Source organism: Podarcis pityusensis (genome assembly GCF_964106645.2).
Source record: "Podarcis pityusensis genome assembly, chromosome: 11".
Taxonomy (NCBI): domain Eukaryota; kingdom Metazoa; phylum Chordata; class Lepidosauria; order Squamata; family Lacertidae; genus Podarcis; species Podarcis pityusensis.
This window is the reverse complement of record NC_138036.1, coordinates 27742807-27767842: the sequence shown is the minus strand read 5'-3', so window position 1 is coordinate 27767842 and position 25036 is coordinate 27742807. Positions and strand designations below refer to the sequence as shown.

The 25036-nt window shown below is 41.6% G+C and overlaps 2 protein-coding genes across 4 annotated transcripts in view; both read right to left on the bottom strand.

The window, feature by feature from the left end:
• ARSB (arylsulfatase B) overlaps positions 1-4129 on the bottom strand; it is a 76837-nt gene extending 72708 nt beyond the window's left edge. Inside the window, exon 1 of the mRNA XM_080972821.1 lies at positions 3802-4129. Within this exon, the coding sequence (XP_080828947.1) occupies positions 3802-4086 (285 nt within the window). The 5' untranslated portion in view covers positions 4087-4129. The remainder of the gene's footprint in view (positions 1-3801) is intronic.
• Positions 4130-5062: 933 nt separating this feature from the next.
• The window catches only part of DMGDH (dimethylglycine dehydrogenase), a 51632-nt gene continuing 31658 nt past the window's right edge, over positions 5063-25036 (bottom strand). For 2 of the 3 annotated variants that reach the window (XM_080972487.1, XM_080972488.1), the window contains exons 15-16: positions 12173-12307; positions 5063-10640 (exon numbers count right to left, since the gene is read on the bottom strand). In XM_080972487.1, the coding sequence (XP_080828613.1) occupies positions 10425-10640; positions 12173-12307 (351 nt within the window). In that variant the 3' untranslated portion in view covers positions 5063-10424. The remainder of the gene's footprint in view (positions 10641-12172; positions 12308-25036) is intronic. The other variant, XR_013977154.1, reaches the window with a different exon arrangement.

Sequence of the window (25036 nt, the reverse complement as noted above, 5' to 3'; positions counted from 1 at the left end):
GGGGCATATCGGGAGAGGCGGTCCCGTAGGTACGAGGGTCCTAGGCCATGAAGGGCCTTAAAGGTCAAAAGCAGCACCTTAAATCTGACCCTGTACTCTACCGGGAGTCAGTGCAGTTTGAAAAGCACTGGGTGAATATGCTCCCATGGCAGAGACCCCGTGAGGAGCCTCGCTGCAGCATTCTGTACCCGCTGGAGTTTCTGGGTCAGCTTCAAGGGCAGCCCTGCGTAGAGCGAATTACAGTAGTCAAGCCTGGAGATGACCGTCGCATGGATCACTGTGGCCAGGTCGGGGCGGGAAAGGTAAGGGACCAACTGCTTGATGCGGCGAAGGTGGAAAAATGTCGCCTTGGCTGTTGCTGTAACTTGCGCCTCCATGGAAAGGGAGGCGTCAAGGATTACACTCAAACTCTTAACGGAAGGCAATGGCACTAACTGGGCCCCCGCAAGAGAAGGGAGTTGGTCCCTCATCCCCATGCCATCCCAACCCAGCCAGAGGACCTCTGTCTTCGAAGGATTTGGTTTCAATCGGCTCCCACGAAACCATCCAGCCACAGCTTCCAAGCATCTAGTCAGTGTGTTCGGGGCCGAGTCAGTGTGGCCATCCATCAGCAGATATAGCTGAGTGTCATCAGCATATTGGTGACAGCCCAGCCCAAAGCTCTGGATAACCTGGGCAAGGGAGCACATAAAGATGTTAAAAAGCATCGGGGAGAGAATTGCGCCCTGCGGCCCTCCACACACCAAGGAATGGTGCGACGATATTTCCCTCCCTAGTGCCACCCTCTGTCCCCGACCAGAGATAAAAGAGCACAGCCAGTTACGGGCTATGCCCTGTATCCCCACGTCTGCGAGGCGGTGGTCCAGAAGATCATGATCGACCATGTCAAAGGCTGCTGACAAATCTAAAAGGATCAGCAGTCCTGACCCACCTTGATCCAGTTGTCTATGGAGATCATGTTAGGGCAACCAGAGCCGTCTTGGTCCCAAAACCAGGACGGAAACCGGACTGAAATGGATCTAAAGCTGATGTTTCCTCCAGAAACCTACCAAGCTGTTCAGCAACTGCTCTCTCAATTACCTTACCCAGATATGGAAGATTTGAAACTGGGCAGTAATTGGATAGGTCTAAGGGATCTAATGAAGTTTTCTTTAAGAGTGGACACACTACTGCTTCCTTCAGTTCCCCTGGGAATGTCCCTGTGTCAAGGGACAAATTGATAATTTCAACCAGGGGGGTCCGCGCAACATCTGGACACACCCTAATCAGCCAAGATGGGCACAGATCAAGGAGGCAGGTAGTGGGCCTACCAACTTGGAGGAATCTATCCACATCAGCAGGGAGTATCCGATCAAAATGGTCCAACACTGGACCTGAAGTCAGTTGAGGGGCCTCCAGTTCAGTCACTGTATCAAAATTGGCAGGGAGGTCACGGCGGAGCAACAGGACTGTTGGAAACTTTACAGCGTTTCAGACAGGGAATTCCCTCAGTCCTGACTAGAAATACCGGGGACTGAACTTGGACTATTCTGCAAGCAGAGCAGATGCTCTAATTACAGGCCCATCCTAAGCTATAGAGCTTTGCAGAGTGTGAAAGAGATGGGGCATAGTTTAAGTTCTCCTTTTCTCAAATTGGTTTATGATGAATGAATGAACTGCAAGCAGTATACAGAGTCCCAACTATGAACAACTCTATTGTCATAAGAAATCAAAGGCTCCAATCCTTCTTTCTTTGTGTGTGCCATCTGTCAATCCATATAGCTAATGCTGCCAGGACAATATGTTTGGAGAAGGCAGGGGGCTGGAATCGACCTCCTTCATCACCAGATCATCTTAATCAGGCTTATGTTCTCAATTTTTAGGTGGGTTTGCAATCTTGTATAAGGAAGGGTGTGCTTTAAACAATATTCATTGCCCTGTTTTGCACATAACACTAGGGCATGGTTTATTAAACCATGGCACAGCATTATGTATGAACACTGCCCAGCAGCTGAACTTTGTTTTGTCTATTACCTACAAAACCATGATCTGAAACCACAGTTATTGGCTCATAGCTTAGTTTCTTTTAAACATGGCAAACTGAGCACCTTTCCTTAACCACAATTTATATGACCACCCAAGCTCACCAAACTACAAAGGCAGGATGCAGGAGCAGCTGGAAAACTGGCTAACAGTAGCAGCTGGAAAACAAACCAAACTTCGAAGACTTTTGGTTTGTTTGATAATCTGTGGGGCAACTCATGGTTTGTAAAACAAAGCAGGGCTTCAGCATGGTTTGTCATTACATTCAAATGAAGCCACCTGTAAATGGCGGCAGCTTTTCGCTGTCCCAGGCAGGGGGCTTTCACATCAGTTGCTTCCTGATTCTTTTAACTAAAGAAGGCAGGGATTGAACCTGGGACCTTGTGGATGCAAAGCATGCCCTCTGTGGCTTAACTAAAGTTCCTCCTCACTGCTGCTAAAGAATGAGATGCAGTCCCAGAACTAATTCTCCAGGTTGCCTAACAACAGCTTGAATAGTGTCCAGCCTGTGGTAGGACTAGCTAACAGTAGCATCTTCTTGTGTAAGCAGTTTCCGTTGCCAGCAGGATAGGGTAAAGGAGCGTGAGTGTTGCAGCACTTTAGAATTCAATCGGCTTGCTACAATATGGGCTTCTGCAAGAAATGCCACCAGTTGCACCATTTCCTTTGCTTTCTCCCTGCACCCCTGCCCCAAATCCAAACACCAGGCTTCCTAGCGGAGTGATTGGCACACATCCACTTTATGAGATAATCCCAGAATCATAGGCGGCAGGAAACACCCACAAATAGAAAGTCAGTTAGATTTGAGGCAGCCGCTGAAACTTGAGGAGAGAAGGCTAAGTTTTAATCAGCTGTTTCCTTTCTCAGCTCTGCTGATAAAATGTTTCATTCATGATGCTGACATGCAAACCAAAAGGAGCTTTGTAGCTCCTCCTTCCCTTAAAAATATATGCTGTGCACTGGAAAACACTGCTTGCTGATATGCAAAAATGCACTGCTTGCTGAAATGCAAAAATAAAGTATATTCATTATTACACGTTGCTTTCCCTAACAAATTACAGAAGTTTACAAAAGACACAATCCTGACCTCTTACTGAAATGCATATTAAACAGCCACTAGAGGTCTCCCCAAACCAGATAATTATCTATTCCTATGGTATCTTTGCACTAGGAAAACAATACAGTACTAGGAATTCGTCGTGCATTTTTGCAAGATATATCATTGGGCTAAGGTTTACAGGGCATACGGGCCGGAAGGGGAATATTGGCCCTCTCAATGTTAAGAGCTAATAACTTTTAGAACAACGGGCAAAGAAAACTACAAATACGTTGCCCAGAAATACAACCCCCAAACCTCAACCTTATTTCAGATGTTCAGTCAGCTCTGACAGGAAACTGACGTGACTCTTTTTGACTGGAGCTCGTCACGTTGCTGGACAGACACAAACGCACGTGACGCGCTACACGAATGAAGAGCTCTCATGATTTGGGCGTGACTTTCAAATCAGAAAAAAAAAAAAAAATACACATCCCTGATAATTAAGATGGGTCAATACGCAAAGACCTCAGCAGTTCCTAAGTTTTAGAAACCACTCATTCGAACTGCAACTGCGAGGGCTATAAAGTTAGGCTTAGATTCTCACAGGAATCCACCGACGGCAAGGGAGAGATGCCGGGGCGGGAAGACACAAGCACCTCAGCCAGTTTCTACACGTCCCTCCCTCAGTCTCGAAGCCCTTCGCTTGGGCAAGTCCAATCCCGCCGCGTTTTCCCGCCTACCTGGTACCTGCCGGTGAGCAGCTGGCTGCGCGACGGGGTGCACAGCGGCTGCGTGTAGTAGCTCTCCAGGCGCACGCCACCCGCCCCCAGCGCGTCCAGGGTCGGGGTGCGGATTTCGGAGCCGTGCCAGCTGACGTCCCCCCAGCCCAGGTCGTCGGCCAACACGAAGACCAAGTTGACGGGCCGCGGAGGCGCAGCGCTCAGGCACGTGCGCGCCAAGCACAGCAACAGCAGCAGCAGCAGCCCCGGGGGCGAGCAGCGCCCGAACACCAACCGCTGGAGCATCCCTAAGTCCTCCGCCAGCCCCAGCAGGAACTCACAGAGCAGGAAGGGCACAGGGACCTGAAAGTCTGCCTCCGAGGGCAAATGGTCCGCCCACCCTGGAGGAAGCCAATCACAGTCAGCTCCGCCCCCCGGAGCGAAATGAAACAGGAACCACCAGCCTGCCCGTCTCCCGTTCCTTCCCCAGCCTGAGTCTGTCCAGAGGGCTTAAAGAAGTACAGAGCAGTACTGTACATGGTCCGGGGTCAGAGGTGGAAGGGGATGCCCCAGGGAAGACTTGCTCCTGCAGCACCAGCTGCCTCATCCTTCTGGTGCCTTCCCTAGGCTTACGATATTGTTTCATTCTCTTGTTAATTGTGCTGGTTAAAATGTGCATCTCATAAATGGGCTTCTTTTAGTAATGTTTTATTTTGAAATCTTGTAAGAGAATGTTTCAGCTGAAGTGCAAGAGCGATAAAAAAGAAATAATCTGGTAAAAAAAATGGAAATATTAAAGCAGAACACAGCAGTATTATTCTATGAACGGCCCAATCCTTTGACTTAGCCCAGGGGTCAGCAATCTTTTTTTGGGGGGGGGTGGTGGTGAATGAATTCCTATGCCCCACAAATAACCCAGAGATGCATTTTAAATAAAAGCACACATTCTATTCATGTAAAAATACACTAATTCCCGGACCGTCTGCGGGCCGGATATAGAAGGCGATTGGGCCAGATCCAGCCCCTGGGCCTTAGTTTGCCTACCCATGCCTTAGGCACTGTGCTGAGCTGCAGTGAGTTAAGATTACAGGCCCTACTGGAAACCACGACTCTTATCTGTTGGCTGGGAGCCCAAGGTTACTAGGACAGTTAAAGGCAAAACCTGTAATTCAGGCTTAGGTAAATCTAGTGACTGCAAATGGGTGAAGGAGGGTAGCCGTAACTTAAGAACTCTTACAAGTGTGCTCCGGACAGCCTGAACCCATGTTGAGAACAGCAGAAATGGAAGAATAACAAGGTTTATTATTGTAGAAAACACTAAACTAACAGGTGCTTGTCTTATATGGATCTGGTGTTTATAAAGCTGGCTTAGAAGCATAGGAATCTTACTTTATTATTTCTATTCTGTTTTACATCGCATGGGGAAACAAAATCTCTAAGCAGTTTACAGCACATCATACAACATCAAATACAAATATTACAAAATACTAGAAAAGAACATTGCAAATAACAATCATACACAAAAATGTAATAAAGATCCACATTTAAAGCAGCACCATTAACAGTGAAACAAAATATCAACATCAGTAAACATTACAAGTAAAAAATCAAAGACAAAAGTACAATCAGAATTCACATATTAAAGCATCATTTGCTAAGCAAAATAACTAAGGAGGCAGCTGTGCCTAAACTTTCTTTCACAATAGCATCTCCCAAAAATAGCACACTCCCACATGCAAATCTCACTCTCAACCATTCCCACCAACCACAACCTTAACACGCTTTATTTCCAACCAACCACTTGTCACAAAGTGAATTTCTCGTTTGTAAAGAATCTATGGCAGCATTAAACATCTTGAGACCCAGATCATTCGCCTACCTCCACCCACATCAGTACAAGGCCAAAGAAACAGCAACACAGCCACTTCCTTCTTGCCTTACTCTTTACTGATTCAGTCACTTGCTTATAGGCAACTTTTTGGAAGCAAAAAATATTATTTCAATTACTACCTAATAATGCATTGCTCATTTTCTTCTACTAGATTGATAAATTCATCAATACAAACTTAAAGGGGGTGGCAGCCTCCAAGTGCCCTCTGGGGTACTTTCTTCAGGGTTGACTCCATCACCCACCCAATAGTCTGCCAAACTGCAGCAGCACTTTTATCTGATCTGTGGGCAAATCTGTTAGCTGCAGCAGTTTTCACTCTCCTCCTCCAGACCAAGGACAAGATGTATTTTCCCTTCACATTTCGGCTAATTTGTATGCTTGTCTATGTTCCCTCTCTTTCATTTAACAATCGGTTATAGCACAGCCCAATTATCAGAACCCGATTTATCCTATGCTACTTCAGGCAACCTTCTTAACAATGTAAGTCTCACTGTACAGTGGTACCTCAGGTTACATACACTTCAGGTTACATACGCTTCAGGTTACAGACTCCGCTAACCCAGAAATAGTACCTCAGATTAAGAACTTTGCTTCAGGGTGAGAACAGAAATCGTGCTCCGGTGGCACGGCGGCAGCGGGAGGCCCCATTAGCTAAAGTGGTGCTTCAGGTTAAGAACAGTTTCAGGTTAAGAACAGACCTCCGGAACGAATTAAGTTCTTAACCCCAGGTACCACTGTATACATTAGCAGGCCACGTGGACACTGAGGGTTACCAACGGGATTTTATTTTTTGTGAGTTTTAAAAGGATAACAAGGATAGAAGTCTTCTACTAGTGAAAAAAAAAACCAGCAGGAGGCCAAGAACATTCTCCATATAGGACTGCTTCGAATCAGGTAAGAAAAAGGACGTACAGTGATACCTCTGGTTACAAACACCTTCGGTTACAAACACTTTGGGTTACAGACTCCGCTAACCGGAAGTAGTAACTTGGGTTAAGAACTTCTAGAGTACCATTTAGATGGCAATCCTAGCTTATTCTAAAGACAATCCAACTCCACCAACTCTTAGAACATCTAGTCATCAGTCTTGCTCTTCAGTCTGAGCTACTTGTATTTACTGTAGAATGCTCTAGGAGTCTGGGGCCTTATATTTGCTTGCTGTTCTCCTATCTTGTTCTGGTATGCTCCTCACTACACTAGGCCTATTGGACCTGGGAACCTGCCAGCTAGGGATCTGACACTACTGTAGATAGTGTATTAATCAGAGGCTATTTTGATGAGACTGCGCTATTATTGTATTGTACAGTATATAAAAATAATTATTTGTGGGGTTAGCTGTGCTGCCCAGTGTAACTCTTCTTACTGAAATATTTGTAAACTTAAACCAGGCATAGGCAAACTCAGCCCTCCAGATGTTTTGAGACTACAATTCCCATCATCCCTGACCACTGGTCCTGTTAGCTAGGGATGATGGGAGTTGTAGTACCAAAACATCTGGAGGCCGAGTTTGCCTATGCCTGACTTAAACTTTAGGAAATCGGTTAAGAAAAAAAGTAAGGTCTCTCTGCATTTTCTTGCTTTAATTTGTGTCAGTTAGTGTGCAACAAGTTAAGTAATCTAGGCATGTTGACAGCATTTCTCAAGGATAACTGCTAGAGCTACCTTTCCTACAAAACCACTGAATTACAATCTCCATCTGCTTACAAAATTGGCGACATGAAAACATGAACAAGGGCTTTTAAAAAACTATATTGCTTTGAAAGGAAAAAGTGTATGAATTTTAATAATGCAAGGAACAAAAATATATGATATTCATCAGGAATTGCAAACATGTATGAACTTACATTTTATGATTATTCAGCGAGTGAAATCACACCAATAAATAATTAATATAAATGGCCTGATCTATTCTAGTCACAAACATATCCTTAATTATATTGTCCCCTTTTAAGAGGCTTTAATTGTAAACTGCTTTGGGAGCCAATCCTGGTGTCAGGACTGGTCGTTGTCCTCTTCAGATCACCACACAAACGCTTCTTGTTCTTTTATAAAACTTTTTATTGTGTATTAACAAAACAATCTTATAAATGGTTCTTAACTATTATTCCTCAGAGTCACTTATTTCAGATACCTTCTGAGCTCTGCTTCTCCGTGACCAGCCACCCTCAAAATGGCGAAGGCGCCCTTCCCTTCGCTTTCCCGCTCTTTTTTCTAACCTCCTGGCTAGAGCTGGCTTGTATCTCCCCTCCTCCGAATCTGAGCTAGAACGTAACCCTTGCCTTTCCTGTGAACAGCCAGTCCCTCCCTGTTGTTCCTCTTGCTCTCTTCTGTTAGATTCACTGCTCTCCTTCCCCCCTTGGCGAATGCTTTCTCCCTCTGAGAAACTGGAAACTTCTAACTCTTCCCTGACACCTGGCATGTTATAGATATAATAAATAAATAATCTGTAAAGGACTCCACAAAGCACAGGTTTAAATCTGGGGTAGGGTGTGCATGCGTACCTCCCGTAGTAGCATCTATGCAAAGTGCTGTGTGCAAGCTACTCATGCTCCAAGAGCAAGTAGCCCACTCGTGGTGTAGTAAAGACCAGTACCACCATAACAACCTTCTCCAACATTGTGCTCTCCAGATGTTTTGCACTAAAAGTCCCATAAACCCCAGGCTACATGGCCATATTCTAGAGGGCAGCAGGTTGGGGATGACTACACTATGGGAGATTATCTATCTATCTATCTATCTATCTATCTATCCATCTATGGACTTTCCGTTCCACATAACGGCTGGACAAGCACCTAGCCGCAAGGGGTAGGTGAAGAGATAAAAGTTTCCCTTTGTTCACAGTTTTACAAATGAGTTCTATAGGTAATGAGGCAGGAGAGAAATTGTGCCCTGTGTTTATATATTTTTGTTTCTACATAAAATATGCTTAATTCTAATCCTTTTTAACATCTAAAAGAATGTATTGGCAAACTAAGATGTAAAAAGTGATTGATTACAAACAATGTCATCTTAAAAAAATAAAATCAGATCCTGTCATGGTTGAAGAAAATAGGCCAAATAATATAAAGTATAAGAGAATAATTTTGAAAAGGATTTTTCTCTCTCACTCCAGCTAGCACTATGGGCAATCCTGTCAGCTTCTATATTTTATTGCAACCTGCTTTGTAAACAGATACTCAGATCTGTACAATGTAATGTCAGCTTGCATTAAATCATTGGCAATAATAGGTGCTCATTATTCAAACTGTGTTTCTACTGGCATGTCTTATTTATGCTTCAGCTTCTTTACTGAAGGACTTAGATGTATCAGTTTCTGTGGAAGATTCTGCACTTTTGAGCAATTTTTGTTTAAGTGACCTTTAAATAGGACAATGAAAATTTAGTGTTGAATAGTGTGAGCAAGGACACAAAAATGTTTTAAAAGTTAGCATTAGGCTTATGAAAAGGGAAAATTATGGTCTAAGTATGAAATTAATCAATGTTTTATGGATTTGGTATCCAGCACAGACTAGTCAACCAAGGCAGACAGATTTTTCTGGAAGGGCTAGCCCACCAGCCATGAAGTTTCAAATGAGAGATTTGTGTTGTACAGGTGTTCAAAGAAACACAGAAACACACACACACACAGAGAGATTCCCTATTTTCTGATATAAATCACCAACTAGAGTACCTAGGAATCTAGACCCCTGTGGTGTCATTGGTTTTATCTCCAATTCACTTTCCCAATTTCCTTTTTTTAAAAAATAGCCCAAATGGTGTGAACCAAGTAGCTGTTTTGCAAATAGGGATGGAGGAATCTGTCAATTTCAGTTTCACTGTTTCTCATCCCCCCTCCCTATTTTAAATTTACCTCTATGACTTCCACATCAATTCACCATTTTTCATACGTCCCCTAGAAGATTTGACAGTAACTTACTGTGAATTTCTCCTAATGTATACATATGTGTATGCAATTTTGCCTAATACAGTATGCACAATTTGGCAAAGCAATTTCCCCATATATAATGCATTTTTGTATGTTATTCTCACAGATATATGCATTTTTATGCATACTTAACCTTAGTATATGCATTTTTGTACACATGATTTGGTTGGGAAAAAATGCCCCCAAAATCGGAGAATTATGAATTTCAAAGGATAGCTATCTTTTGGTTTGTGCAGTGTTTCAGAAAGTGCAAATGAGATAAGTTTACCTTTAAATACAAACTGAATTGAATTTCTCCCCCATCCTTATATGCAATGCAAGTTCAAAAATCATTGGGAGGTAAAACTGTCTTCTAAGTAAATTTCTGTTTGGTTACCTAGACCCTTGCTTCAGATATGGAACTTATTTCACCACTGCGCCAACCTAGGTAGGAGGCTTTCACTGCTTTCAAATTCCCATCAATTCATGGGCTTATAGCCTCAGTATTTTGTTCTCCTTTGTGATCAGACCATCATTTCTACAAAGATTTGCCACATGCTCTGTAGCCCAGGACTCCTGCCACTTGCTCAATCATACTGCAACAATCCCGTTTTTTTACAACATACTCAAGACTGTTGCTGCTGCTATTTACTGACTTGGTGTACATTATTTGCAAGAACTAATGTGCATAAGTAACAGTGGTTTCTTAAATTGTTCCTTATTCTTAATGATTAGTAAACATAAAGTATTATTTTGTTGCATATTTCATGTGTAATTTGCATTCAACTCAAATGAAATATGCTAATCAAGTATTGACTCTTAATATTGAGGAATTAAACGCCTGCCTGTTTATATTTTAGCACTTCCACCCTTCTTCTGAAGCCGTGTTCTTGTTGGCTCAGTCATAACCAATGGTTCCTGGATAATAGTTGCTTGATAATTTTTGCCTAGTAGTTCAACTTCCAGTTTCTGTCCAACTTTACTGAGTTCCACAGGGACATATGCAAAAGCCAGACTCTGCTGAGTGCTGTAGCTGTAACATCCAGATGTGGTGTTGCCAATAACCTGAAAAATTACCCAAATATCACAAAGGTTTTAGTGCATGGAAGCCTACACAATTGATGTAGGTTGTATTATTCAATAAAACAGTCAGTATGTTAGAAAATCAAACACATGACTGCACGTTACATAGTTATCTTGTCTGCTTTAACCAAAAAAAAAAAAGGCTGGGAGCATCTCAACATAGAGAACAATTTGTGCCCTGGAAAAAGATATTGCACATGCATCACCTGTTCTTGAGTAGCAACATAGCTCAACTGCTGCATACAAACCTACCCTACAAACTTACACTGAAGCATAAAAATATATCACATTCCTCAAGTAATAAATACAGTTTTTAGAATATTCCCCACTCTAATGAAATAACTTTCATTTATATAAATGAAAGCTGTTGATATGGACACATGCAGATGGATCTAAAAAGTGACTCAATATTGTAATAAATTTTCCATTTCTAATTTTGAGAGATATTAAATCATACTCAGAGTAGACCCACTGAAACCACTTGAGTTATTAAAGTCCATTGATCTGAATGCATCTCAAAGTATTCATTCTCTTTGGAAATTTGACACCTGAAGGTGGCACAATCTTTGTGTGAACACAGGTCTTCAACATTTTTGGACCTGGAACCCTCCTTTAACCCAAAAATGCAACTGAGGACCCACTTCTTAATTTTTTTACCATACATTTGTATGGAGGTAGTGCTGCTATTGTGAGCAACTTAGGTCAGGATGCGTTTTTCCCCTGCTTTCCTGTTTCCTCCCAGCCTCTCTCTCTACCTCCTGAATTATAAGCTGTGTCCAATTTCAGCAGGCTGTCTTATCTTGTCTGCCTGAAAGCTGGGTAGACTGGGGTCCTGATTCTGTTTCAAAGTAGGGGGGGGGAAGCACAGAGCACATCAGGACAGTCCTCATCAGTCCTTTACTTTAGAGAGCCAGTGTAGTGTAGTGGTTAAGAGTGGTGGATTCGTAATCTGGTGAACCAGGTTTGATTCCCCGCTCCTCCACATGCAGCTGCTGGGTGACCTTGGGCCAGTCACACTTCTTTGAAGTCTCTCAGCCCCACTCACCTCACAGAGTGTTTGTTGTGGGGGAGGAAGGGAAAAGGAGAAGGTTAGCCGCTTTGAGACTCCTTAGGGTAGTGATAAAGTGGGATATCAAATCCAAACTCTTCTTCCTCTTCTTCTTTACATAATCTTTGGGTCCAAGGTGCTTAGAGCTCTGAGAATTAACACAAGAACCTTGAACCTGGCCCAGTAACAAATTCCTTTTGTTGTGAGAAGCCCAGCAGAGGACTGTGAGAACTGCCACTGGTAGAAATTGCAAAGGGGTGGCATTTTTTAATCTGTTATAGCAAAAAATAAAAACATATATCATTGCACATGTGCGTATTTCCTTGCGCAAACATATGCTGGTGTTTGCAACCCTTTTTAAACTGTGTGCAAACTATCTTTTGTTCATTTTGAAATATGGATGGGAGCACAATATGTTCTAAAAAGCTTTACTTCAGTTTTTTGAAACAAAATCTATGCTACTTGCCTTGTTATTATACCAGACACTTTCATTTCCCTCTGGATCAACATAATCCGTTTCCAAGGTGAGATACACAAGTTGCCGTTCAAGCCCCTTTTCTTTAATCTGCTTCAGTGCTTGCTTTCCTATGAAGTCTGCTGGCTGGGAAAAAAAAGATAATGATGATAAATGATTAGTCAGGCTCTGTGACAGGGTTATGGATGCAAGCATTTAAATTTGCCTTCACTTGTTTTTCCATCCATTATTAAGCTTTAGATAAAAGTACAAATTAAATTAAACCATTGCGCTTCTTGAATGTTATTTCATCTTGCTCAGAATGTGGGTATGTTCAGTTATTTTACCTCATATTTGTCTACATTTGTAACCTTTAAGCGCTATACATTCAGATTATATACCTTTAAAAATATTATACTGAAAAGAGCTTCCTCTTGGCTACTTACATGGGGAAGTAACAGCAGAGACATTTATAGAACATTATTGCAAGAACGCCCACATCCCTTTCCCCTGCCTCCTGATCCCACAAAAGATAGCAACAGCAGACATTTATCTGGTAAACTACTTTGTGTATTCCAAAGCTATTGGGGTAGCTCATGCTATGTGCAAATATACTTTTGCATGCAGAAAACCCCAGGCTTTGCCTGAGGTATCTCCCTCAAGTTAAAAAGACGTGAGGTAACAGTTGTGGGAAAGACTCTTGCATGTGTGTATGAACTACTGACAACTAGACCAAAAGTCTGAGGTTGTGTGCACATTAACCCACTGGCAGCACAAAATCCAGAACCATTCATGTTTGTCTTCAACATGCTGATTTCAATCAAGATTGATTCTAGATCCTGCCATCTACTTAGGGTGGGTGGAGTTGATATGCGTTTCAAAACCATCACCTTGCTTAGGTTAGGCACGCCGTTTTCTCTCTGCACATTCCCCAGGAGAAGGAAGTTGTGATTTTGCTTTTGGTATACACCTGTCCACAACTTCATTGGTCAGGTATGGATACCCCCCCCCCCAATTGCTGGGACCATCTACATATTACTTAGGGTAATACAGAATCAATCTGCAATAAGCTTTTATTTTCAGAATGAAACCAGTTTCTCAAGAAGCGCTTTTCAGGGGCAAAATATGCAACAGATCTAGATAGTGTGTGTATGAAGAGAAAACAAAGAATTTCAACTGATTCTAGAATAGAATACTGTGTGTATACAGAACTACAAGGGTGCTACATTGGCTGCAGTAGCCTATCCAACCCTGGCCTCAAGCTTCAAGCTTGGCCCCTGTGTCTGCTATCAGTAGCAGCAGCAGAGCCAAATCAACTTTTCATGCCTCCTCTGGAATCAACCTTCAGTCACACTTGTTTAGATTCTGCCCTTGCCTCTGAGTCTTTCCTGTTTCTGGTTCCTCATAGCTTCATATGCTTGCCCTGGCCTTAACCTTTCTGGTATGAACCATGCCTGCCCACGTTCAGGTTGGCACCTGTTAAGAGCAGCCCCCTGCTGAAGCCTGACAGAAGGCCTGAACTAAAATCTGTCAGGCAGCCTTTTTCAGCTTGCTAGGCTTTCAGGAGGCGGGTAAGGGAAAAATCCCTCTTTGCCTTTTTGTTGTTGCTTTTTGATGGTTTTCAGTGGTGATGGTAAATATGTTTCCTTCTGGTACTAGATGCTAGAATGAATCGGGGAGCACTTACTCCAATTTAGTTTCTGGATGATGCAATTTGTTTATGTGATGACCTCTGAAGCCAAACTAGAGCAAGAGCAATGCTTACTAAATTCACTTTGGAATGTTCTGTCTAAAACAAACAAACAGATAGAGATATATGCTGGTGAAGTTCTCCAAGCTAGTCTTGAAAATGAACTTCAGGGGCTTTTAAAGCTGGCCTCAATATGAAAAGTGAGCTTTACAACTCCCAACACTCTACTCAGGTTTGGTTTAAATACTCCTTTGTCCATATCCACCACATCCAAGAACACTTTAAGCTGGAAGCTGGCAAGAGAAGCGATATAAATACAGAAATCTTCCTTCTCTTCTTTCCATCACCTCAGTGCTGGGCACATGAGGGAGTGGGGGAGAATTTTGCCTGTAATTCCTTGCAAAATGGCATGCTATTACTGTAGTTGTGACAGGGCAAAAGAGAACATAGAAGGTGGTGTGTGGGAAGCCTTCCTAATCTCAGTTCAAAATATGCTTCTGCTGCTGTTATTGCCACTGCCCAGCTTCAATATAAGAAAAGGAAACAGGGAATATTTGGCAGGCAGCAAAACCACACAGGAGTGGCTCAGGATATGTACGCAGGTTTTCCTGAAAAATTCTGCAGACAGTTGATGTGGCCGGGACAATCCTACGTGGCCTTCCTCCACAGGACTCCTCTCTCAAGAAAGTCAGTACTGAACTTTCCTGCAATGTCCCTCAAGCCCAGAAGACAATATTGGGGGGGGGGGGGGCCTCTGGTCTGCAGACCTAATTAGCCAGCCATTTGGCTTGTAAGGCCACTTTACAGGTGTGGGGGAGGTAAGGGTGGGGCTCAGTCAAAACAGTTGTTTGCAGGTACCTGCAAAGCCCCAAGGCTGCAGAAAATAAAGTTCTAAAAGGGGTTTCTGAAGATCTGGCAATCAGCTGATCTGTCAAATCTTCAGAAGCACAGCTCAAAGCACTGCACAAATACAGCGGTACCTCGGGTTAAGTATTTAATTCATTCCGGAGGTCCGTACTTAACCTGAAACTGTTCCTAACCTGAAGCACCACTTTAGCTAATGGGGCCTCCCGCTGCTGCCACGCCGCCGGAGCATGATTTCTGTTCTCATCCTGAAGAAAGTTCTTAACCTGAAGCACTATTTCTGGGTTAGCGGAGTCTGTAACCTGAAGTGTATGTAACCTGAAGCGTATGTAACCTGAGGTGCCACTGTAGTGTTTTGAGAAAGTCTTTGCCTTTTGGAGCAAAATAGGATCTGCTGGCCTGTCAAACTTGGTTCACAAGGGGTGGAGGAAATAACAATCTAGTCTGCCAGGCTAGAAAGTTTCCTTATCCATGTTTTAAACACATGTTGCCCTTCTACTTGCTAATTAATTTGCTAGCAATTAAACCAGGACACTATGCTATTGCAATCCACGTACCACTTCTCCTACTCACACTTGTGAGCAGGCATGGGCAGCATGCTGCTTGAACAGGCACAATTTATTTCTTTTTTTTTTTTAAAGCAATTTATTAAATTTTACAATAAAAAATAGACATAATAAACAATGTAACTTCAATCTTAACATATTTTCACATTTTCTTTGGACTTCCTCACACCTCCCGCTCCCATTTTCATCGTTAAAACATTTTGTCAGCAATTTATCATCTTGTTTAAATTCTTATATCCCTTCTATATTTCATAATCGTATAATTCTCAAAAGGAGCTAAATTTTCACAGTCTTACTTATTTTCTTAAAAAAAACTTCTAAATTTAGTGGTGCCCAGTTGTTTTAGTCTAGCATCTTATTTAGCATTCACTCAAATTACAATACTTTTGTAGATAGTTCTTAAATTTCTTCCAGTCCTCCTCAATCCTCTCTTCTCCCAGGTCACGGATTCTGCCGGTCATTTCAGCCAGTTCCATGTAGTCTATCAGTTGTATCTGCCATTCTTCCAGTGTGGGTAGATCTTGGGTTTTCCAATGTTTTGCGAGAAGTATCCTTGCTGCTGTTGTTGCATACATAAAAAATGTCTGGTCCTTCTTTGCCACCCCTTGGCCGACAATACCCAAAAGGAAAGCCTCTGGTTTCTTAGTGAAGGTATATTTAAATACCTTTTTCAGTTCATTATAGATCATTTCCCAGAACGCCTTCACTTTAGGGCAAGTCCACCAGAGGTGGAAGAACGTTCCCTCGCACTCTTTGCATTTCCAACACTTATTATCAGACAGGTGGTAAATTTTAGCAAGTTTGACTGGGGTCATATACCATCTATAAATCATTTTCATTACATTTTCTTTCAGGGCGTTACATGCAGTAAATTTCAGTCCATTATTCCACAACCTCTCCCAGTCCTCAAACATGATATTATGCCCAATGTCCTGTGCCCACCTTATCATAGCCGATTTAACCGTTTCGTCTTGTGTATTCCATTTCAACAGCAAGTTATACATCCTTGAAAGTACCTTAATCTTTGGTTCTAACAATTCTGTTTCTAGTTTCGATTTCTCCACCTGGAACCCTAATTTCTTATCATTTTTAAAAACTTCTTTGATCTGAGCGTAATGTAACCAATCTCGCACTTTGTCTTTCATTTTCTCTAAACTCTGCAATTTCCATTTGTCTCCATCCTTTTCTAGTATTTCCCAATATTTTGGCCATTTAGCCTCCATATTGGGTCTTTTTCGGGCCTTGGCTTCCAAAGGTGAAAGCCACCTTGGTGTTTTATTTTCCAGCAAGTCTTTATATTTTGACCAGACATTAAACAATGATTTTCTGACAATATGGTTCTTAAAGGCCTTATTTGCTTTAACCTTGTCATACCATAAATATGCATGCCATCCAAAGGTATTGTTAAACCCTTCCAAATCCAGCACATCAGTGTCTTCAAGAAGTAGCCAGTCTTTTAGCCAGCAGAACGCTGCGGCTTCGTAATACAACTTTAAGTCTGGCAGGGCAAAGCCCCCTCTTTGTTTTGCATCGGTTAATATCTTAAACTTAATTCTGGGCTTTTTGCCCTGCCAGACAAACTTGGAAATGTCTCTCTGCCACTTCTGAAAGCACTCCGTTTTGTCCAAAACCTGAAGTGTTTGAAATAAAAACAACATCCTTGGCAATACATTCATCTTAATAGCAGCAATTCGGCCTAACAAAGAAAGTTTCAATTTTGTCCAACTATCTAGGTCTCTCTTAATTTCTGTCCAACATTTTTCATAATTGTCCTTAAATAGACCTAGATTTTTTGCTGTTATGTTTACCCCTAGGTATTTCACTTTTTTCACCACATTAAGTTCCATCTCATTCTGAAACCGTTCTGACTCTGTATTAGTCAAGTTTTTCCCCAAAACCTTAGTTTTCTGTTTATTTAATTTAAATCCAGCCACCCGACCAAAGTCATTAATCAGTTGTAATACTCTTTTCGTACTGGGCTCTGGCTTCTGCAAGGTCAAAACCAGGTCATCTGCAAAAGCTTTTAATTTATATTGTTTCTGACCGACCTGAATTCCTTCCACCAACTGATCCCTTCTAATCATGTTCAATAGCACTTCCAGAACCGAAATAAATAACAAAGGGGAAATAGGGCAACCTTGTCGTGTCCCTTTTTCAATTTTAAACTCTTCCGTAACCACATTATTAACTATCAGTTTAGCTTTCTGTTCTGAATATATCGCCTCAATCCCATTTTCAAAACCCCGTCCCACTCCCATCTCTTTTAAATTTCCCATCATAAATTTCCAGGAGATATTGTCAAAGGCCTTCTCCGCATCTATAAAAATTAAAACTGCTTTTGTATTTATATCTGTTTGCAGAAGTTCCAAAATGTCAATAATGTTCCTTGTATTAGCAAACAGATGTCTTCCTGGGAGAAAGCCAGCCTGGTCCTTATGAATTACTTCATTTAAAACTTTTTTAAATCTATTTGCCAAAATGTCTGCAAATATTTTGTAATCCACATTTAAGAGAGAGATGGGACGGTAGTTCTTAAGTTGTGTCTTTTCAGCTTCCGACTTTGGTATTAATGTGATAAATGCTTCCTTCCACGACTCCGGTGCCCTCCTCCCCTCCATAATTTCATTGCTGACCTCCATCAAAGGTTGTATCAAATAGTCTTTCAATGTCTTATAGTACTTGGAGGTCAGCCCATCTGGTCCTGGAGATTTGCCAAGTTGCATGTTCTGGATAGCTTGTTCGATCTCCTGTCGTGTTATTTTAGAATTCAGGATTGTCCTATTTTCTTGTGACAATTTAGATAATCCGTTTTTTGCCAAAAATTGTTTAATCTCAACATCATCTTGCGGCCCTTGGGTGTATAATTTTTTGAAGTATCTCTGGAAACACTTTCTAATGTCCACCGGATTCTGGATGTTTTTTCCATCAACCTCTAAGTTTGTAACAGTATTTAATCTTTGTCTTCTCTTCAACTGCCAAGCTAGCAGTTTTCCACATTTATTCGCCGACTCAAACGTTTTTTGTTTCATTAATTTAACCTTCCATTCAATTTCCTGATTTATCAACTTAGAATATTGTGTTTGATAAAGTTTAATTTCTCTCAGAGTTGGTTGTGACTTCGGATTCACTCTTAATTTCTTCTCTAATTCTTTTATTTTATCCAAGATCTTATCTTTTTTCTCATTATATGTTCTTTTCTTCACTGCATTCTGTTGTATCAAGAATCCCCTCATTACAGCTTTGCTTGCGTCCCAGATTATTCTTTTTTCCACCATATTATTCATGTTTATCTCAAAATAGTCCTTCAACACTTTTTGGGCCTTCTTGGTAATTTCCTGATCTCTAAACAAATTGTCATTCATCTTCCATCTAAAGGATCCAGTTGGTAATAGTGTCATATCCATCTTTACTGCATTGTGGTCGGAGCAGGTCTTTGGGCAGATTTCCACTTTTCTAACCTTAGGTGCCAGGCCTCTAGAAATCCATATTTGGTCGATTCTTGTCCAGGTCAGTTGGGCTTCAGAAAAGAATGTTCCCTCTCTTCCTAGTGGGTTCTTTGTCCTCCAAATGTCAATCAAGTCCATATTGTCAGTCATTTCAAAAAAAGTTTTAGGTAGTCTGCCGTCTTTTGTAACATTTTGACTTTGTGACTTGTCCATGTTAGTTGATACGACCCCATTCATATCTCCCATCATTATGATGTTGTTGTAGTCTAGATAATCCAGCATTGTCTCCTGCAACTTCTTATAAAATTCCGATTTCCCTTCATTAGGTGCATAAATTCCTAATATCAGCAGTTTCTCTCCTTGATATTGTATCTCAATAGCCAAAATTCTTCCATGTTCATCTTTAAATAGGAATTTAGGTGACAGGCTCTCTTTTGCATATATCACTACGCCTCTCTTCTTAACTTTGTCCGAAGATACAAATTCCTGGCCCAATCTTTTATTTATTAACACTTTTCTGTGGAGCCTCGTCACATGTGTTTCTTGTAAACAAATAATGTCCAATTGTTCTTTTTTTAATATATGAAATATTTTCTTCCTTTTTTCCGGAATGTTACAACCATTAATATTCCAGCTCAACAGTTGCAGAGACATCCTGAATTATCTAGTTATTTTTCGAGGGGTGGTATCTTCTCAGGGTCTTCAGGTTCCACAGATGCTGATGTTGGTATTGGCGTTGCCTCAGGCCCAGAAGGTAGTTCAATTCTTTTTTGAAGGTCCTCTCCGTGTGTAGACAGGAATTTGTCTCTCTCTTCCAGTGTTCTCACTTTAACCTTTCTCCCTCTAAAGGTAAAAGATAATCCTTGAGGAAATTCCCACCTGAATGGAATTGCGTTGCTCCTTAGTAGTTTAACAAGTTCAGAATAGGCGGTTCTAAGGTCAAGCAGTAGTCTTGGGATATCTTTATAAATTTCAATTCTTCTATCCAACACCTCCAGTGATTTTACAAAGTGTAGTCCCAAAATCTTATCCCTTTCCTCCTTTGATCTCAATGTTATCAAACAGTCTCTGGGCCTCTCCTTCTTTATGAATCTTCCAAGTCTGAAAGCTGACACAATTTTAAAGTCCTTTTCTTCCAAGTTCCAGAACTTGGAGAATTCTTTAGTCAAAAACTCAGTTAGATTTCCTTCTTCTGCCTCTTGTAGTGATCTAATCCTTAAGTTATTCTCACGGTTTCGCAGTTCTATCATCGAGAGATAAATCTGGTGTTCCCCAACTTGTTTAGTGAGTGGTCTTACCTCTTGCTCTAAATTTTCAAATCTTTGTCTGGTGTCCTCAGTCAATTTCCGATTTTCTGCTGAGGCCTCCGTTAGCTGTCCAATTGCTTGTGCATTCTGTGTCACTTGTGTGGTTAATTTATTTAAACATTCTGTATTTTTATCAATCTTTGCTGATTGGGCATCTGCTTTCTTGTCCAAAGCTTCCAATTTTTCAAAGATTTTATCTAGTATAGAAGCAGATGCTCCTGAGGCCATATCTTCCAGTTGTAACTGCTCTGCTTCACCCTCACCCTCCACTTCTGAGGGCAAAGTAGGCACAGATGATCTGCGTGTCTGTGAGGCTGAGGTTAGAGTTGTTAGAGTTGTTTGTTTAGCTCTCCCTCTTTTTCTTGTGCCACTCATTCCAACGTTATCTGTCAGTCAAGGTCACACTGAGTTGTTCCCATGGGAATGGAAAGGTCCAGAGCAAGCAAACAGCAAGGGAATCGAAAGTAAAAAGTGTATGTAAAATCACTGTTATAATCCAATCCTCTAGAGGGAGCTTAATCTATCTTTCAGAGTCTAAATTAATGTCCAAGAACCTTCAGATACAAATGCTTAGCAGAGTTTATAAATGATTACCTTGTTGCAGACAGTGCTTATTTATCTCCAAAAAGAATGTTTCAAATTTAAAAGGTATCAATACCCTCAGATTGTTTCCAGTTCCAATATACAGTATCCAAATCTGCAGTACTGACAGCTCCCTTAGTGCTCAGGCAGCTCCTGACTCTGGGTTTCACCTTTTAATTTGTAATCCAATAAGAGGAGGAAAGTCAAGTACAAATAGAAATCCCAAATCTTTAACTTGAAGTCTTTACTTTAAAATGCAAGTTCAAATAGATGCTTAGATCTGTAAGACTTAGAGTCTCTTTCTTTCAGCCTCCACTCCTCCAGCTGATTGCTTTTTTTTTCAAGTTCAATGGCTGCGGAAGACGGACTTCCTGCTTCCACGTCTCTCCGCTCACAGCCAAGTTCAAGCCAATTTAAGTTTCCCTTTTAAAGTCTCAAATTTCAAGTGATTCAGTCTTTTACTCACAAATTAGTTGCTTTTTCGTCCGGATCCGTAATTTGGCAGGAAAAGGGATCAGCGCTCACCGACAGCAGCAGCGCGGCTTCGCTCCTCAGGCTGCGAAACAGCTCACAGCGCCGCAACCCCCCTCCGTGCTCCGGAGCCCCTTACGGGGTTCCTTCTGCACTTGGAGGGTCGCTCTAGGCGCCCACCAAGCCTCAAGACCCCAGGCTCTTGCCGCCTGGGGTTTTCCGATGTGGGTCTCCGCTTCGCCGTAGCGGACGACCCGTTGCCTGCGGAGCCTCCTCTCCCGTTCAGAAGAGGACCGCCATTGCCGTTCGCGCCGCCCCCGGAAGTACAATTTATTTCTTGTCCTTAGTGTCTCCTTTTCCATTGCTGTCCTCTCCATATACCATGAATGTATTAATAGAGGGAGAGAGAAGATGAGAGACAATGAAGGGCAAACCAAAACACGAGCCACCAGAGAGATAGCAGTGCAGACATACCCTTATAGAAAATGGCAATCAGGCTTTGCCAATTAAAAGCAGTAATCCATAGTACACCAGATGATATAAATTGAGTGCACTATTGCTTTTGGTTGACTCCAGTTATTTCCAGGAGATACAATGGAAAGGGGGGGGCAGGGCGGAAATCATAGATGTGAATCTGACAATTTACATTTGATGGCTCTTGGCATTTCTTATTTGCAGCCAGTAGTTCTGTGCATAGCTTCTCCATGTTCTAGTGAAACTGTCCTTAAAAGAAGCCCATGCATTTGAATACTTCCAAGCTCCCCCATGCTTACTCTTCAACATTATTCACTTGACTCGCATAAATCCATCATTTATAAATGGAAAACACAGTTTGCATGAAGGTTAATGCAGCAGTCATAATTGGAGCCTTGAGTATGACCTGGTAACAGATGTGAATTGCTTTAATGGGTCACTTCGAGATTAATTGCATAGAAGGTAGTTAACTCCTGTGAATATATAAACAGGGCAACAGCTAGAGAAATTTTGATTTGCCTTAGCATTTAAAAAAAAAGCCCTCACAAATTAATTTGTGAGAGAAAATTTCATGTGTGTTATATTTAGTTCTAAGAAAGAAAAGGATGGTTCAAACCACATTTACCAGGTATTATTCAGCAGCTAAATCAATGATCAAGAAAACATTTTAGTTTATGTGCTGTATTTTTTTCTGAAATAGTTGTTTAGTGAAGACAAAGAAGCATATTTATATTACAATACAAAAAAAGAGCTTTTAGAATATTTCCTTTCCTATTGACAGTAAAGGAAAAGCATAGCTTTAATTAATATACTTTCTCTGTATTTCTTTTACTGAACTTCTTTATGTTTTCACATTCCACTGTGGAGGTTCTGGAATTTTGCTATACTGCACGGTAGGATAATCTTCCAAAATTGTTTTGTAATAGTTTTTACCACTGTAGCCAGGGCTTTTTTCTTTAAAAAATGTTTATGGGTACCCTCATTTTGACTCAAGAAATAACCATTTTATAGTTCAAATCCAGAAAAATAAATACAGTAAATGGACAAAGGTACAAAGATTCACAAAATGTTTAGGGGTATGCATACCCCTGTGTACCCCCAGAAAAAAGCAGACTATAGCAAATGAAACTATACAACTTAGACTTAAAATAATGTTCACTGTATCTATACCCCAACCTCCTTCATTCACTTTAAAATCATGCATGAGGAACTAAAATCCCAACATAGGGAAATGATTCATATGTCATGTTATTTCCAGAAGGAAAATGTGTTAGTGTACTGTAGTTCAGTCTATGTGTGCAGTATCAGCGGAGAGAATCTTCACGCATGAATTCAACAAAGGGTGATAAAAGTGGAGCAAAGAAACAAGTACTGTACAAAATTGCAATCCTGCAGGAGCTTCTCTTGCACAAGGGACAAACAGTACTAGAAGAGTACTTGTGCTCATCTCCCATTACTTTCAGTACAGCTCATGTATGATAAAGGCTGGCTTTCCAATTGCACAGGGAGCTTTCCCTTGTGCCCATGTGCTGGGGGGGGGGGTAGGGGTGTCGCAGAAAACATGCCACGTATGCAACTCCTCCTAGCCATCTTTCTCAGATTCGACTGAAATTTTTTTAAAATGGCGAGCAATCTCCCTCTTGAGGATCCAGCTAGCATTTTCCTAGCCTGCCCATCCCTACCTACTCTCTTTGCTATAACATTATGTAACATAGGTTGAAGTAAATTAGTGCAAGATTTCTCTGGACCCAGTGTTAGCTGCTGGTTGATGGGATTAGGAAGAAAACTTACCTGGGCCCAGGACTGGCAGAACTGATCATAGAGTTTTTGCAACCCTGTGGGGTATATATTCTTGTTGCCCCTGCATGGGAGGGTTTGTTGCTTTCTGTTTTCACAACTTTGACGTATCTATCAAAGGGTGCTTAGGTAGGATCCTTAAAAGTGAAGGAGTTGCAGTGGGCTCCTGCAGGTATGAGCCATTCCATCTCAAGGGCGGTGACAGAATTGTGCCCTAATGATGGCCGGGCAGTAGCCACCTTTAGCTGCTTCCTGACTTCTGAAGACTCAGCAGCCTGGGCTGAGCCAAGCATCATTGCAACTCATGAGTTGTCAAAAATAGGACCACTTGTCTCTGTGAAGCTGTACCCAACAAGAGTTGTGGCCATTATAAATACTCTTTGTGGGATAAAGACCTCTTGCTTACTTATGTGTAGGTACACGCACATACATAACACACCATACCTCCCAAGTGCCCTGGAAAAACAGGACATCCCAGGTTTTTTGCACAAGATCTTGATGACTGGGACTACATCCCAGAAGACACACATTCTAGTTTGGTGCTTGAAAAGTTGGCTAGTATGATACCCCTCTCTGACTTTTGTACGGCTAGAATGGGGCCTACATATCCTTTTGATTCTGGCAACACTGAGCACTGGCCTGTGGTCCCTCCCTGGTATGCTTCCCACGAAAAAATGTGACCCTCAAGCTGATAAAACTCCACACCCCTGCTCTATGCCCTAAAAGGCTACCTAAACAGTAATGGAGCCAAAAGCAGCAAATTATATAGACAACCTATTTTGGCTGAAATCTTTTTTTGGACTAAAATCTAATCCTTAAGTAAACAATACAACATTTCAAAATAACAAGACACCTTCAATCCACACATAAATCACTGTCATGGTTGTAACTGTATGGAGTCTGGCACCAATCCACACACTTGCATGCTGATTTCCAGTTCACTTTCACAAATTTGCACATAAGCAAACTGATGTCCACTTGTACACCCACAGGTTGTAATGTCCAATCACTCAGCTAAATGGCTTTTGTCATCTGTAGAGAAGGCATACTTTGCTCAATGTGTCAACCACTTTCTGTGGGACTTGGAAAACTGAGTTTGCCACAATAGCATTTTATAAAATTAAGGCTTGGTGGTGGGCCCTTTCTGAATGGAGCAAATGAACAGAATATGAATTGAATGTGTCTTCCTGGTAGGTTCATACATCAGGTGTGTAAGACACTTCAAATCAGGTGGACATCAGGTATGTATGAGACAGGAGATGTAGACTTTTAACAGGTCTTTCAGTCTTGGAAGTTAGCTTGTGGTATCATGCCCCAAGGTGGCACGAAAGCCCAGCTGTCCATCTCTTCCTTAATCATGCCATTCCACTTTGTGCTTGGCAACATATAATTCATATAATTTGACATGACTGCTTTCATCCATAGCTCACTGTTGAGATGAGGTTAGAAGGCCAGCAGTAGCAATAAAGCATCTCTATCGCTCCTTGTGACAGTGACTCTTATGTCCACCTGACCCTGCCTCAGACAGATGCACAATCATATGAGTAGAGTTGAGGTAGTTTGTGTTTCTTCCAACAGATGAAGCATCATAACCATCATGATCACCACTGCCTGTCTGTGTCACTACGTTTTGCTTGCTGCACCAGTTTTCTTCTGAGGAACAGAACAAGTGAGGCCTT